The sequence below is a fragment of the Sapajus apella genome, unplaced genomic scaffold (genome assembly GCF_009761245.1).
Source record: "Sapajus apella isolate SASKATOON/1434 unplaced genomic scaffold, GSC_monkey_1.0 scaffold15, whole genome shotgun sequence".
NCBI classification, from domain to species: Eukaryota; Metazoa; Chordata; class Mammalia; order Primates; family Cebidae; genus Sapajus; species Sapajus apella.
In genome coordinates this window covers 1,297,135-1,312,066 of record NW_022436955.1, presented here as the reverse complement: position 1 = coordinate 1,312,066, position 14,932 = coordinate 1,297,135, and the positions used below count along the sequence as shown (strand labels likewise).

The following is a 14,932-nucleotide window of genomic DNA, read 5'->3' as shown; positions in this document are numbered from 1 at the left end:
ATATTAAGTAATAGGTTAGGGCAACATGCATCCTGGGAGGTCAAAGAATTCACAACAATCACTAGTTACACTTTTTAAAAAGACCCACAGATCGACAGAGCACGGTGGCTCACACCTGTAATCCCAGTGCTTTGGGAGGCCAAGGCGGGCGGATCACGAGGTCAGGAGACCGAGACCATCCTGGCTAATATGGTGAAACCCCGATAAACACAAAAAAATTATCAGGGCGGGGTGGCACATGCCTGTAGCCCTAGGGCTGAGGCAGGAGAATCACTTGAACCCGGGAAGCCGAGGTTGCAGTGAGCCAAGATTGCACCACTGCACTCCAGCCTGGGCGACAGAGGGAAACTCCGTCTCAAAAACAAACAAAAAAAGACCCACAGATCACAAAAACAGAAAATTAAGAGCAGCACAAAATTGACTTTGAAAGGCCAGGTGTGATGGCTCTTGCCTGTAATCCCAGCACTTTGGGAGGCTGAGGCGGGCAGATCACCTGAGGTCAGGAGTTCGGGACCAGCCTGATCAACATGGAGAAACCCCGTCTCTACTAAAAATACAAAATTGGCCAGGTGTGGTGGTGCATGCCTTTAATCCCAGCTACTTGGTAGGCTGAGGCAGGAGAACTCCTTGAACCTGGGAGGTGGAGGTTGCAGTGAGCCAAGATCACGCCATTGCACTTCAGCCTGGGCAACAAGAGAGAAACTCCGTCTCAAAAAAAAAAAAAAAAAAAAAAATTACTTAAAAAAAATCCCATATATATTGCCCAATATTTGGAAAACCTTCTCTAACAAGTACTATGAACCAAACACTAGTAAGATATCACACAGGGACACAAGTCTCTTATCATCTCATAGAGGGATCTACAAAGCAAGATACCATTCCAGGAAATGCAAACTCTACATAAGGGGAAAAATAAAGAGAACCACTGTGCAAGAGAAATTTAAAAGTAACTTCCTAAAGCAAGCTTATAATTATGTAACCAGAAAAAAAAAAAGTAACTTCCAACTTGCCTCACAATCTATAGGCTGGGGCTACAAGGTGTGGAGGAAAAAAGGCAGTCTTTACAAATCACAACTGAGGGAAGAAGCAAGATATTCACTACCTGTAGACATCTAAAAGCATCTATATGTGCAAAAGGGGGAGGAGGTTTACAATGTTGAGATCAAATTACTTAGAGAAAAATTTCAGCTGTCAGGGGAAAAAATTCCTGAAGGAAAAGATATTACAGTGCTAACTTCTGCCAGCACCATAAGAAGTTCAAAGTAAATGAAAACTGAGAGCAAAAGCTGGAAATCCCACCCCCCGGCCCATCTAAGCAGGGTTTGAAACCATGGGTTTAGATCATAATGTGACCTAAGAAGCTGTGAACCTTGAAGCTTTCAGTACAATATGGCTCCCAGCACTCCGCAGGTGACAGACAACAACTGTATTAATCTCACCCCTTACCTCTATATACTGCTTTACAGTTTAGAAAGTGCCTTCACTTTTATTCCTCAACAGCAACCCATTTAGTGGTAGAATCAACAGTAACTGACGTTTACGCGGATTGTAGTTTGCACTTTCACACACTGCGCTGGCTATTTCACAGAAGAGACTTAAGGAGGTTAAGTCACTCCACTAAGCACAAACAGATGGTAGGTGAGGAGCCTAGAAAACTGCGGGATTCCACTCAGTCAATAATAGACACTTCCAACCCTTAAAAGTTCAAAGTACAACTCTCCAGGGGGAGCAAACTCACTCAAAGAACTATACAAGACAGGACCTCAGAGTCTCAGCCAACCGTCTCTGTCTTGGTCGGTTTCCCTTCCCAAAGACGGGGAAAGTGAGGCAGCAGGCAGAGACAAATGCCTAATTTGGAGTCACGCAGGGGGTGTTGGTGGGATGGACTCCCCCCACCCCACTCGGGCTCTAAGCCCGGAAGCAGCTGGATCCTGTGTCTGAGACACCTGGTCGATCTCCAGAGAAAGGGAAAAATTCCCGTTTCCCTCTCACTATTCCCCACTCGGGCTTTCTTATGGATGGAGGTGTCTTCTTCCCATCACCGCCCAGAAACCCCCTCTCCCCAGGGTCCTTACCAAATTTTCACCTCCGGCCTCTGTAGTAGGAGAATTCTGCTAGTTCTGGCTCCTACCTCCTAGCCCCATTCTCTGTCTCTCGACCCCAAGGCGTTTCTAAATCTCCCCCGGGAGGTCTGCCTCCCACCCGTGCCACCTAGACCGCAAACTCCACAAAAGGAACCCACCCCAAAGCGTCCCCTCGTCTACCCTTTCTGTCCCGGGCACCCCTGGGTAGGTCAGGACCCCCTCAACACCAGGAGCCACCGCAGGAGCTAGATACCTGCTTCTCACCTGGGCCCCGTCAGCTGCAGCCTCCTGAGAAGGGCGACCCCCAAGAACCTCTTCTGGTGAGGACCCCCGAAAGAGGGAACACCCTCTTGGAGGAACCTCTTCAGATCCCTCAAGCGCGGGCCTCTGTAGAAAGCCTCTCGGCTGTTTCTCGGGTTCTGACCAACGCCACCCCTCTCCCGGGCCCTTTCCCAGAGCCTGCCCCGGCCCCAGTCCTGTCCGCCCGCCCCAGGCTCGAGCGACGGTTCCCCTCCCTCACAGATATCCCCAACCCTTAGACTCCCTCCCGCTCCGCGTGCCCAGGGGGCTTTTCAGAGAGGCGCGGTCGGGCTGCGGCACTGACTTTCTCTAGCTCCTGGGTCCACCGGAGGGAGGGGGCGGCGGCGGCGGCGGCGCGACTCCTTTGTGACAGGTCCGAGAGAACGGTAAAGATGGACGCGAGGCCACGGCGCTGCCATTACGCGCAGGGCCCACCCCCGCTTCGTACCGCCCTGGCCCTCCCTCAGTCCCCTAGGAAACGCCCCTTCCTCGGTGGCAATCCCTCTCCTTGACAGCCAGTCACCTTTCAAAATTCGTGTCACGTGATCAGGTGGACCGGCCCGCCCCCCAGGCGTAAACTGGCCAATCCTCATCCTGAGGCGTGAATGGCCCAGTCAAGTCTCTCCGACTTGCTTTCGGGGTACCGGATTTCCATCGGACTCCAGGGGAGGAAGGGCTCCTTGGATTGGGTTACGTCACCGGAAGTGGGGCGGGGCTTTATTGTGGCGGTGAGGAACAGGAAGCCCTGAAGGGTCAAAAGGAATACAAAAGCAAAGGCTATTTTCTTTTTTTTTTTCCTTCTTTCATTTCTGCCTTCCTCTGTTTCTTTCTTTCTTCCTTTCATTTTTTTTTTCTTTTTTAAGAGCGAGCAGCTCTGCGGTGGCGGTTTGGGGTGGGCGCCGCCGAGGTGAGGGCGTCTCGCCTCCCGCGCGCTGGTAGGTGAGTGCGGCCTCGGTCCTGGCCTGGCGGCGACACCTGGGTTCCAGCTTCTTCGCTGAAGAGATGGGGAGCTGCGGCTGTTGTTAGGGTTAGGGCCAGGCCTGCTTTCAGTCCGCACACCCGCCCAGTGTCCGGAGTCGCCGGAACCAGGGGCTTGCGGGCCCAACCTAAGGGGAGACGAGGGTGACGGCGGGAAGGCCCCTGGGTCGCGGGAGGACCCTTTCAGGCGGGCCCAGCACTGCCTGGCATTTTGTGGGTTTTCTCCACTTTCCTGCCAGGTAGGGCCACCCAGGCTTCGAGTGAGTAGCAGGCTCTGTTCCAGAGGTCTTGGAACAGGTCCAGGTTACTCCGATGTGCGGCGCCTGGTTGGAAATGGTTGAATCCCAGAATGGAAGTGCAGGATGGGAAGCTCATTTACTGTGTGCCATGTACCAGTTGCTGTGCCAAACGCATTTTCTTCTGCGGAAAACAAGCCAGCTGGCCCGTTTTGCAGAAAACTTAAGGAACAAAGACGGAGAGTTGAAGCATCATGCTTGAGAGTTGGTAGTTCTTGTGACTGTCAGTCCACACAGAGAAAAGGGGAGACCTGTTTGTTCGAAGTAGTGGCTCTTAAACGTTAGTGGAAAACAAGATCTCCTGAGGCCCTTTTTAAAATGCAGATTCTCGGACCCCCGCTCCCCAGGTAGTGCGACTGGGTAGTTCGGGAGTGGGACCCAAGAAGCCAAATGCGAGCCTGGTGGTCAGAATTCCCGATGACCTCTTGGGTACCACCTGTGAGATAAGATTTGTCGATTCTTCAGTTCTTTGGTTTATTCATGTGTCCACAGGGACATCATAAAATGGAAGGCACTCTTCTGAAATCTTTCAAGGGAATCAGTGTATAGACTCTTTTTTGATACAAAGTATTGAGCCGACAGCAGGTTTTACAGTCTTTTAGTTAGATGAGTTGCGAACAATTTCTAAGAGTCTGAAAGTAGAGGCTGCCCAATTATCTTTCTCAACTGAAGTCTTCATGCTCTTACCCTGTGGGGAGGTGCTTCATGGTATAAGAAAGGAATAACTGTGTCAAAACCATTTAGTTGATTCTCAGTCTTCACTTTCATTTTCCAAGAATCGTGATGCTTGGTTAAAGCTGCTTTAGATTGAAAACCACGTATGTGGTAAATCAAGTAACTTAAGTGCAATATAACTACAGAGTCATAGTGTAATTATACCTTTATGGCAGCTTAATTAAACATTTTCAACATGTTCACTATTAATCACCTTTTGAACATACTTTGTCTTCCTTCTTAAATATTGTTTCCCTCCACTATAGAATGTATTAAGATTGTTTTGTCTAAAATCAAGTGTAGACAAGTTTTTAAAAAGATTGTCTTTAGTTTTCTGCGTTTCTACTATTCTGTATGGAACGATGGGTTTGTTTTTATTCGATTTGTTTGGTATTAGACTTCTTGAATCTGTGCATTAGTGTCTTTCATTCTGTAAAATTCTCAGCCATTTTATATGCATATATTGCTTCCTCCCGTTGTCTCTCTTTATTCTTTGTTGATTTAACTAAACCTTTTCACTCTTTTCTCTATATCTCTTACTGTGTTCTTCCGTACTACATTCTGGATAATTTCCTTATTCTCAAGTTATTTCCATTGTTATTAAACTTGGCCACTGAAGTCTTAAATTCATATATTGCATTTTTTAGTTTCTAAAGTTCTGTTTGGTTTGTGACACTGTTTTATAGTTTCCTATTTTTTGCTATTAATTTTGAGGCTTAATTTTATTTATTTAAACGTGGAAAGCATAGTTGTTTTTATAATCTCTGTGTTTAATTCCACTGTCTGAATTGCCTTTGGGGGTCTGTTTCTGTTACCCATTATTCCTGCTGTTTTACTTCCTACTTCACTTTTACCTTGAAGCTGTAGTTTTTTCGGGTACCAAATTAAGATGGAAAGAGAGGTCGTTGTCAGACTCCACTCCCTGGCTTGAACTTGTTTTTATTATCTCATAAAGGCACTACAACTTTAGCTTTTAGGTCAGAGAAATCTTTAGGATGAAATTCATTTTGAATATAGAAGTTAATTTCAGGTTTTCACTTTCTAGATTATGTCCAAGTTCTTTACCATCTTACTAACTTTTTAAAGAATTATTGTTTTTGGCCAGGTGTGGTGGCTCACTGGCTCATGCCTGTAATCCCAGCATGTTGGGAGGCTAGGGTGGGCAGATCACTTGAGGTCAGGAGTTTGAGACCAGCCTGGCCAATATGGTGGAACCCTATCTCTACTAAAAATACAAAAATCAGCCAGGCATGGTGGCAGGTGCCTGTAATACCAGCTACTTAAGAGACTGATGCAGGAAAATCACTTGAACTTAGGATGTAAAGGTTGCAGTGAGCCAAGATCATGCCACTGCACTCCAGCCTGTGTGACAAAGCGAGACCCTGTCTCAAATAAAAAAAGGGGGTTATTATTTTTGACAAATTTCCAGAATATTTAGTGTATTTAGTACAGAGGTGGTTAATTGGTCTCAATTACCTAGCCCACTGTTTCAGGAAATGAAAATCTCCCGGTATTCTGATTTTTAGAATTTGAAATTTGTGTGATTTCCAGCACCCTTAAGTTAAAGACGGTTATTCTTCATATACCTAAAATTTCCACCACTTTTCACTGTGCGTCGTCACAGCCACTATGAAAGTTAAGCTTCCCAATGCTTATTCTAGTCTTCCTTTCCCAACTCCTTAGTGCTTAGCATCTACTCCTCTTATGGCCTGTAACCTAGTTCTACTTTTCCTTAAATTGCTGTGTGCCGACCTTACTTCTTTTACTGAATGAGTGTAAGTTCCTCACTTGCCTGTTTAGTACATAGCATTGTGTCTTGCATGTAATAGGTTCTCTGTAAATATTTGCTTAAATAAACTTTTTTTTGTTTTTTTTGAGATGGAGTCTCACTCCCATTGCGCAGGCTGGAGTGCAGTGGTACGATCTGGGCCCATTGCAACCTCCACCTACTGGGTTCAAGCGATTCTCCCTCTCCCTCCCAAGTATCTGGGATTACAGTCATGCACCACCATGCCTAGCTAATTTTTGTATTTTGAGTAGAAATGGGGTTTTGCCATGTTGGCCAGGCTGGTCTCGAACTCCTGATCTCAGGTGATCCACCCACTTTGGCCTCCCAAAGTGCTAGGATGACAGGGTGAGCCACCTTGCCTGGCCAAAAAAAAAAAAATTAGTTGGCCTTGTCTGGTTTTTGTAATGCAAAGCCTTTTTTTTTTTTTTTTTAAAGGAAACAGGTGTCTCGTTATGTTGCCCAGGCTGGCCTTGAATTCCTAGGCTCCAGCAATTCTCTAGTCTCAGCCTCCTGAGTAGCTGGGACTGCGTTTTTTGTTGTTGTTGGCGTTTTATTTTGTTTTTAATTTGGTCTTGGAGTGGTGTTACATAGGGTGGGGGGAGGGAGGACGGAGTATGACTTGAGATGTGGGTTAGGTTCTGAAGTCAGCCTAGATGACAAAATAGCGTACAAGCAAAGCTACCCTTGAAATCTCAGGGAGGCAGCATGTTGATTGTAGGAATACCAGTGTTGCAGAATTCTGACACGGCCAGTGTGATACTGTAAAATACGTATTTGGTCTTGGTCTCCGTCTCCTGTGGCATACAACTCCTATAATTCTTGGAATCTCCAAAATGATTGGTGTCATTTTATATGCTAATTAGCTGACTGGTGGCTGGCCGCCCTGGGTAGCTTTAGGATGGGGGCTGGTCACTTGAAAGACCCAGGCAGGATTAGAGGGTTGGGATTTTCAGCCCCTCCCTGACGTCCAGCCTCTGGGGAAAGGAGAGGGCAGAGGAGCTTATGATTATGTTGACCACTAGTGGTCACTGGTTTAATTTATCATGTCTAAGTAATGAAGTTTCCATAAAAACCCATAAGACTGGGTTTGGGGAGCTTTAGGATAGGTGGACATGGGAGGTTCCTGGATGATGGTGCACCAGAGAGTGCATGGAAGCTCTGCCCTTCCCACATGCCTCACCCTATGCATCCCTTCATTTGTATCCTTTGTAATATCCTTTGATAATAAACCAGTATGTGTAAGTAAAGTATTCCTCTAAGTTTTGTGAACTGGTCTAGCAAATTAATAAAACCTAAGAAGGGGGTCATGGAAACCCCGATTAATAGCCAGTTGGTCAGAACCACAGGTAAAACAACCTGAGTCTTGTGATTGGCATCTAAAATGGAGGCCAGTCTTGTGGGGCTCAGCCCTCAACTCGTGGGATCTGACGCAGTCTCCATCCAGGTAGGTAGTGTCAGTTGAAGTGAATTAGGACACCCAGCTGGTTGGTGTCCACTGCAGAATTGGTTGATTGCTTGGTATGTGGGGACATATCCTTCACAGAATTATACTGCATTGATTGTTCAGTGAGTGAATAGGAAAAATACTTTGGTTTGGGGTTTTTTTCTCTGTCCTCAGGCAGGTTTTCTTTCAGCTTTGGAAAAAATGGCTGTTTTTCTCCCTGTGAGCCCCAGATGAAGTTGTCAGTTTATATTTGGGAGTCACAATATGTAAAAAATACAGTGAATACAGTCATGCGTAGTAAGGGATATTTATATTTGGAGAGGTGCATGTGAACGAGGATCAGCTAAGGGAACCAATATTTAAATTAGTTATCTTTCTTCTAGTGAGTGTAGATGAATTCAAGATCAACGCACATATGAGACTCTGCTCTTGTGCTGTGGAAAGATAAATAAATCAATATATTTTTTTAAACTTCTTTTTTTTTTCCCCTCCAAGACAGGGTCTTGTGCTGTCACCCAGGCTGGAGTCCAGTGGCCCTCATAGCCTGGAACTCCTCAGCTCAAGCCATCCTCCCACTTCAGCCTCCTGAGTAGTGCACCATCACACCTGGCTAATTTTTAAATTTTTTTGTAGATACAGAGTCTCATTGTGTTGTCTGGGCTGATCTTAAACTCTTGGCTTCAAGTGATGCTCCCACCTTGGCCTCCTACAGCTTTGGGACTGCAGGCATGAGCCACTGTGCCCAGCCTGTTTGTCTGTTTTTAATAGAGATGAGGTCTCGCCATGTTGCCCAGGCAGATCTTGAACTCCTAGGCTTAAGCAGTTCTGCCTCAGCAGCCCAAAATGCTCAGATTGCAGGTGTGAGCTGCCGCACTAGACCTTAATTTCTTTCTTTCTTTTTTTAATTTGAGACGGAGTCTCGCTCTGTTGCCCAGGCTGGAGTGAATGACGCAAAATCTCAGCTCACTGCAACCTCTGCCTCCTGGGTTCAAGCGATTCTCCTACCTCTGCCCCCCCGCCGAGTAGCTGGGATTATAGGCGCTTGTCACCACACCCAGCTAATTTTTGTATTTTTAGTAGAGATGGGGTTTCACCATCTTGGCCAGGCTTGTCTCGAACTCCTGATCTCAAGTGATCCACCCGCCTTGGCCTCCCAAAGTGCTAAGATTATAGGTGTGAGCCACCGCGCCTGGCCGAATTTCTTATTGTGTGTGTTTCATAGATACCTGAAAGGTTATTACAAATTGCTCTTGCTCCTTATGATAAACATTTAAAATATGGATTAAATTGCTTTTTCTGTGGTCTAGTTTTTAGATTCTTTTAGTCTCCTTTGCTACTGGAGTATGTTAAATAAACTTCAGTGTTAGAATATTGACTTGACTTTGCCTAGCAATAAATCCTAACAGTGGGCTCTCTGTTAGTAGTTGTCATTCTCTAAAGAAAATTTATGATATAGGAAAAGTCAGCTAAATTTTTAAAAATCTAAATTACTGTATCTTGGTAGAAGTGCCTTCTGGCCAGAAAGGAATCTTTATTTGGAATATAGTTGAGTTAACCAAATTCCTCTTAGTTGCTGTCCTGCATTTTGAAGTATAATGTGACTTGAACATCAGAGTAAAAAACTTTGGAAAGCAATAATCTATATTTATTGATAAAAGTAAATGGATTGACCTATTGCTTTTGCTACTCAAAGTGAAGCCTTAACACAGGAATCTGATTCTGGTGTGTTTTTACATGTACAATCTATGTAATTTTAGAATTAGAAGTCAGGTGGCCAGAATGTAACACTTAAGAAGTAAACATTTAAGTAGTTTGCCATCACAGAATTCAATTCCATAGGAAACCAGAACTCATTAACTTGTGTCATGGCACTAGCTAAATGGAGTCATTTTTCAAGTAAGGAATAGCAATTATTTGGGGAACAGCAATGTAAGTTTTGTATTATAAAACGTGTGTAGTGTGCTATTTAAGACACAGCCCATTTTGTCCCCGACCCTGGGAATTAAATACTACAGTCTCCAGTATAAACCCAGTAGTTCAGTGTTTAACAGTTACTTTGGCTTGAAATATAAGAACTTTGTTTTCCTGACTACCATGTTCTTTATTCGTGCCAATTTGAACTCTAAATTTTGGTGGACAAAGTGAATTTTGAAATGGTTTTGAGTTTCCCATGAATTCCCTATTTGAATAACTTAAATAAATCCTTTAAAAAATAACGTAATGTTTAGTTTCCTAATTAAACTTGAGTCACTTTGAAAAACATGTGAGTAAAAGAAAGCTGACAGCATTTGTTTACTCTTTCAAAAATGGAACACAGTGACGGCAAAATAAGCATTCCTAATGTAAGTCCTCTGCATTCCTGCAGGGATCACAGTGAGAGCCCATATCCCCCATATCCCTGGACTGTTTGTCCTTTGTTTTGTTTTTAATTACTCTAGCAAACAAAAGAGAAAAAAACGAGACTTGTGAAAATTTACCTAGACAGTAGGAATTAGAATTCAATACAATCTAATTTTCTAGCTTCTCTGTCTATTTCCAGCAGGTCAGTAAATTACAGGTACTTGTCACTTCTTTATTGTAGAATAAACAGCCATTGGACTTTTCAAAGAAAAGCGCTGAGAAATCAAGTACTGATTTCTCAGGTTAAATGACCATTTTTAATCAGGAAAGTAGCAGTTATTTTTGAAAGGTGATATCAATTATACAGTAAAGTGATTTAATTTTTGGTCCTTTGTTTCTTATTGCACAAATTGTATGGTGTTTGAATAGAATTCGCATGATACTGTCACTTCAGCAAGTATTTGCTTAATGGCTACCAATCTCTATAACTTACATTGGACAGTACCTAGGAATATCCGTGTCAATTCATTCCTCCCTGCTCAGATTCTTTAGCTCCTCATGGTTGGTTTATTCAGTAAGTATTTTGTCTATACCTAATATATGCCAGACACTGTGTTAATAGTAATAAGTACTGTAGAGACAAAGAGCTGTTGGAACAGTCATAGATGATAAAACACAATGAATAAGGGCTGTAGTAGAGTTATGAATGATCGTAGCAAGAATACAAAGGAAGGAAATGCATATTAACTACTCCAGGAGGTCTTGGAAAGCCTCATAAAGGAGGTGGTCTTCAGTCTGATTCTGGCAGGTGCAGCAGCAGTTTGCATGGGGTGAAAAGAAAGCAAGGGCATTCCTGGCAGAGGGAACAGCCTGAACAAAGCCAGAGAACGAGGACCTACAGAAAAAAAAATGCTAATTTGAAAAAAGATGCATAAAGCAGTCTTATGTTTTAGTCTAGTCCTTTTACAGAAATTTATTACTATTTGTGGCCATCTAACTTGGCTTATTTTCTTTTTGGGGGGAATCAAGGGAATGCCAGAATTATATTAGTTTTATTATTAATTTATTGAGACAGGGTCTCACTCTGTTGCCCAGGCCGGAACACAGTGGTGCGATCATTGTTCACTGCAGCCTCAACCTCCTGGGCTCTAAATTATCCTTCCACTTCACCCTCTGAGCAGCTCGGACTACAGGCACAGACCACCATGCCTGGCTAGTTTCTTAAATTTTTTTGTAGGGATGGTGATCTTGCTTTGTTGCCCAAGCTAGTCCTGCCTTGGCCTCCCAAAGTTTTGGGATTATAGGATGAGCCACCATGCCCAGCCTGAATTAAGATAATAGTTTTAAAGAGCAGACTTTTATAAGTGTGTATTAGTTTTGATGGTGTGACTATGTTTTCAGAAGACCTGCCCACTGAGAGCTGATAAGAAATACATTTCTTGTCCTCTTCTTGCCCCTGCAATGCTTGTCTTTAAATTTTTTTAAAAAATATATGCTTTTGCTTTATTTCTTATTTTCATTAACCAACTGATTTCTGGCTTTGTCCCTGTGTATAAAAGATGATAGTCTGGGCGCAGTGGCTCACGCCTATAACCCCAGCACTTTGGCAGGCTGAGGTGGACGGATTATGTTGCTTGAGTCCAGGAGTTTGAGACCAGGTGAAAAAAAAATACATAAAAATATTAGCCAGGTCTGGCGGTGCATGCCTGTTGTCCCAGCTACGTGGGAGGCTGAGGTATGAGAGCTGCCTGAGCCCAGGGGGCAGAGGCTGCAGTGAGCTGAGATGGGCGACAGTACAAGGCCATCTCAAAATATAAAATAACAGCACAGACTAAACTCACTTGTGTAGAAGTTGAATTCTAACACTTAATAGAAAAGATTGATGAAAAGCAATTTCTTGGAAAAGCAATAAATTGTCTTTTCCTAAAAGCGATTCATAAATGACGGAAAGATTCTTTATCTGGAGTTTCTGTTTCAAATTCAAATTCTTATTTACATGTGTTCTAGAAAGTCTGTGAAAGGAAGTCCTTTGAATCTAAGGGATTTTTGTTAAAGTGGAATGAAGGTAGGTTCTTTTTAAAAAAAAACTCGGCAGGCCGGCCGGGCGAGGTGGCTCACCTGTAATCCCAGCACTTTGGAAGGCCAAGGCGAGTGAATCACAAGGTCAAGGAGATCAAAACCATCCTGGCCAACATGGTGAAACCTCATCTCTACTAAAAATACAAAAATTAGCCGGGTGTGGCAGTGCATGCCTGTGGTCCCAGCTACTTGGGAGGCTGAGGCAGGAGAATCACTTGAACCTGGGAGGCAGAGCCTGCAGTGAGCCAAGATCATGCCATTGTACTCCAGCCTGGGTGACAGAGCGAGACCTTATCTCAAAAAATTCTCAAAAAATAAACAAATAAACAGAGATGGCATTTCAGCATGTTGCCCAGGCTGGTCTTGAACTCCTGGGCTCAAGTGATTTGTGTGCCTGGGCCTCCTAAGGTGCTGGGATTACAGGTGTAAGCCACTACACCTGGTCTCTGGATTCTTATTTAGATGGAAATGTAAAATTCTAGGTTTTTTTTTTTTTTTTTTTTTTGGCATATTGGAATATTTTTAAATTTTCCCTTTTTAAAACATAGGCTGGGTGCAGTGGCTCAAGCCTGTAATCCCAGCACTTTGGGAGGCCAAGGTCAGTAGATCACCTGAGGTCAGGAGTTTGAGACCAGCCTGGCCAATGTGATGAAACCCCAACTCTACTAAAACTACAAAAATTAGCTGGGCATGGTGGCACACACCTGTAATCCTGGCTACTCAGGAGGCCGAAGCAGGAGAATCTCTTGAACATAGAAGGTAGAGGTTGCAGTGAGCCGAGATCATGCCATTGCACTCCATCCTGGGTAGCAGAGTGAGACTCTTGTCTTTAAAAAAAAAAAAAAAAAATGTGTGTGTGTGTGTGTGTATATATATATATATATAAAAAACAAGAATGAAGAGATACATTTACTGGGACACCAGTGGCATTGCCGTATCCTAGTATTGATTTCCCAGGTTTAAATCATACCTAATCTGATAAGTTCATTTCTTTGAGACACAATTATTTTTCTCTGTCTTGTAAGATTAACTAGGAATATTTGGCTCAGAAAAGCAACAAATTAGGAGGAACATGGGAATTGTCTTCAAACAACTGAAGTATGGTCATGTTGGAAAAGATTTGATTCTTTTTGAATAGTCCCAGTGTATTGAACCTATGTGTTGAATTTATAGTAAAACAAATTTTAGTTCAGTTTAAGGAAGAACTATCCTAACAGTCAAATCTGCTTAGAGGGAATTGGCTGCCTAGGAAGGGAGTGCAGTGTCCCCTCCTGAAGTTTTAATATATGAGTTGGATGACCTGGGTGTGTATGGTAAATTCAGATGTCGAGTGGATTATCATATTAGGTGGGCTATAAGGAGCTATCCCACTCTGAATTATTTGCTAGGAAAAATGGGTGACGGAAAGAAACCAGATGATTAATACAGGGTAAGAAAGGAGACTGAACAGTTAATAGGGGATAAGCAAGGGGGAAATTGAGGGTTCAGAATGTCTCTCCCAACCATTAGAGCCCTAGAAAGTTCACGTTTTCTCTGCCAGAGACATTGAAGAAATTGTTGGCTCTGGTTTCATAAGAGGTTGTTCTGCAGAACTTGAGGAATTTTTGGCATTTTCACAGAAACTGAACAGTTCTGCTTCAGTAAAGAGCCTCTGGCTGGAGTCATCAAGTGCTGCTAAATCAGAAGTGTCCATGTTGTGGGCTTTAGGTGGGAGCAACAGCGTCTGTCAGTTGATTTCATTTCTTTCTAGTAATTTTCACAATTCTGTCTTATTATTGTTACATTAAACCTCAGCAAGTTACATTAAACGTCACAATTCTGTCTTATTGTTACATTAAACCTCAGTAGTATTCAGGCTAAGACTATACTCTTATTCTGAAGGTTTCGGTTTGTTCTTTCAGCTTCCATTTCTAGCTTTACTAAATAAAAATGTTGCATGAATATTCTCAGCACTGGAATTTGAAGTAGGAAGAAAGCTGAAATTGACATGTCTTTGTTTTCAACCAAGATTTAGTGGTTTCTGGGGAGGAGTATGGTGAAGTTGGTGGGAGTATGAATTCTTGACGTCAGGCCTGGATTTGGTTCTTGGCCCTACCATTCACCACCTGTATCACCTTAGACAAATAATTGAACTTCTCTGGATCTCAATTTCACCTGTAAACAGATATAATATTTCTCATAGGGTCACTGAGCATGTAAACGAGATAAAATCCATAAAAAGTATATAGTACATGGTAAGAGCACATTAACGGTTAGCTGCTTTATTTTTGTGGTAGCGTGGAAATTTACTGTTTTTGTTGTCAGTAGTCATCTAGGAATGGTCATTGTATTGAATATGTGTCTCCTTGTTAGCGCATAGTGCTGTGAATAACACATAACATGTCTGCCTAGTGGGTTAATTCTACAGTTACTCAAAAGGAAAGAAACCAATAAAGAAAAGTATACAGTGGCTCACACTTGTAACCCAGCACTTTGAGAGGCTGAGGCAGGCGGATCTTGAGGTCAGAGGTTCAAGAGCAGACTGGCCAACATAGTGAAATCTTGTCTCTACTAAAAATACAAAAATTAGCCAGGCATGGTGGCACACACCTGTAGTCTCAGCTACTCAGGAGGCTGAGGCAGGAGAATCACTTGAACACACGAGGTGGAGGTTGCAGTGAGCTGATATCTTGCCACTGCATTACAGCTTGGGCGACAGAGCCAGACTTCATCTCAAAAAAAAAAAAAAAGGAATAATACACAGTCTTCTATCTTTATTTCCTTCTTTCCTTTTTGAAGAAAAACTCAGGTAGAAATAACAGATTTGAGAGTCTTCTGTGTCAAAATATGCATAAAGTGGTTTAGGTGATTGTGGGAGTGAGAAAAGAGAAGGATTGGTTAGAATCTTAAATGCCACAGACAAGGGTTT

General features: G+C 43.2%; 2 protein-coding genes across 7 annotated transcripts in view; one reads left to right on the top strand and one right to left on the bottom strand.

Moving 5' to 3' along the window:
- The window catches only part of RSPRY1 (ring finger and SPRY domain containing 1), a 51,859-nt gene extending 49,001 nt beyond the window's left edge, over nucleotides 1-2,858 (bottom strand). For both annotated transcript variants that reach the window (XM_032283968.1, XM_032283967.1), the window contains exon 1: nucleotides 2,689-2,858. The gene's annotated coding sequence lies outside the window, so the exon portion shown is untranslated. The remainder of the gene's footprint in view (nucleotides 1-2,688) is intronic.
- Nucleotides 2,859-3,032: 174 nt separating this feature from the next.
- The window catches only part of PSME3IP1 (proteasome activator subunit 3 interacting protein 1), a 33,545-nt gene continuing 21,645 nt past the window's right edge, over nucleotides 3,033-14,932 (top strand). The window contains exon 1 of one of the 5 annotated variants that reach the window (XM_032283964.1): nucleotides 3,033-3,112. Coding sequence is in view for 1 of the 5 variants with exons in the window: in XM_032283966.1 (XP_032139857.1) it covers nucleotides 7,543-7,605 (63 nt within the window). In the remaining 4 variants the exon portion in view is untranslated. Of the gene's footprint in view, nucleotides 3,602-7,527; nucleotides 7,606-14,932 lie in introns of those variants that run through there. The other 4 variants (XM_032283961.1, XM_032283962.1, XM_032283963.1 and 1 more) reach the window with 4 other exon arrangements.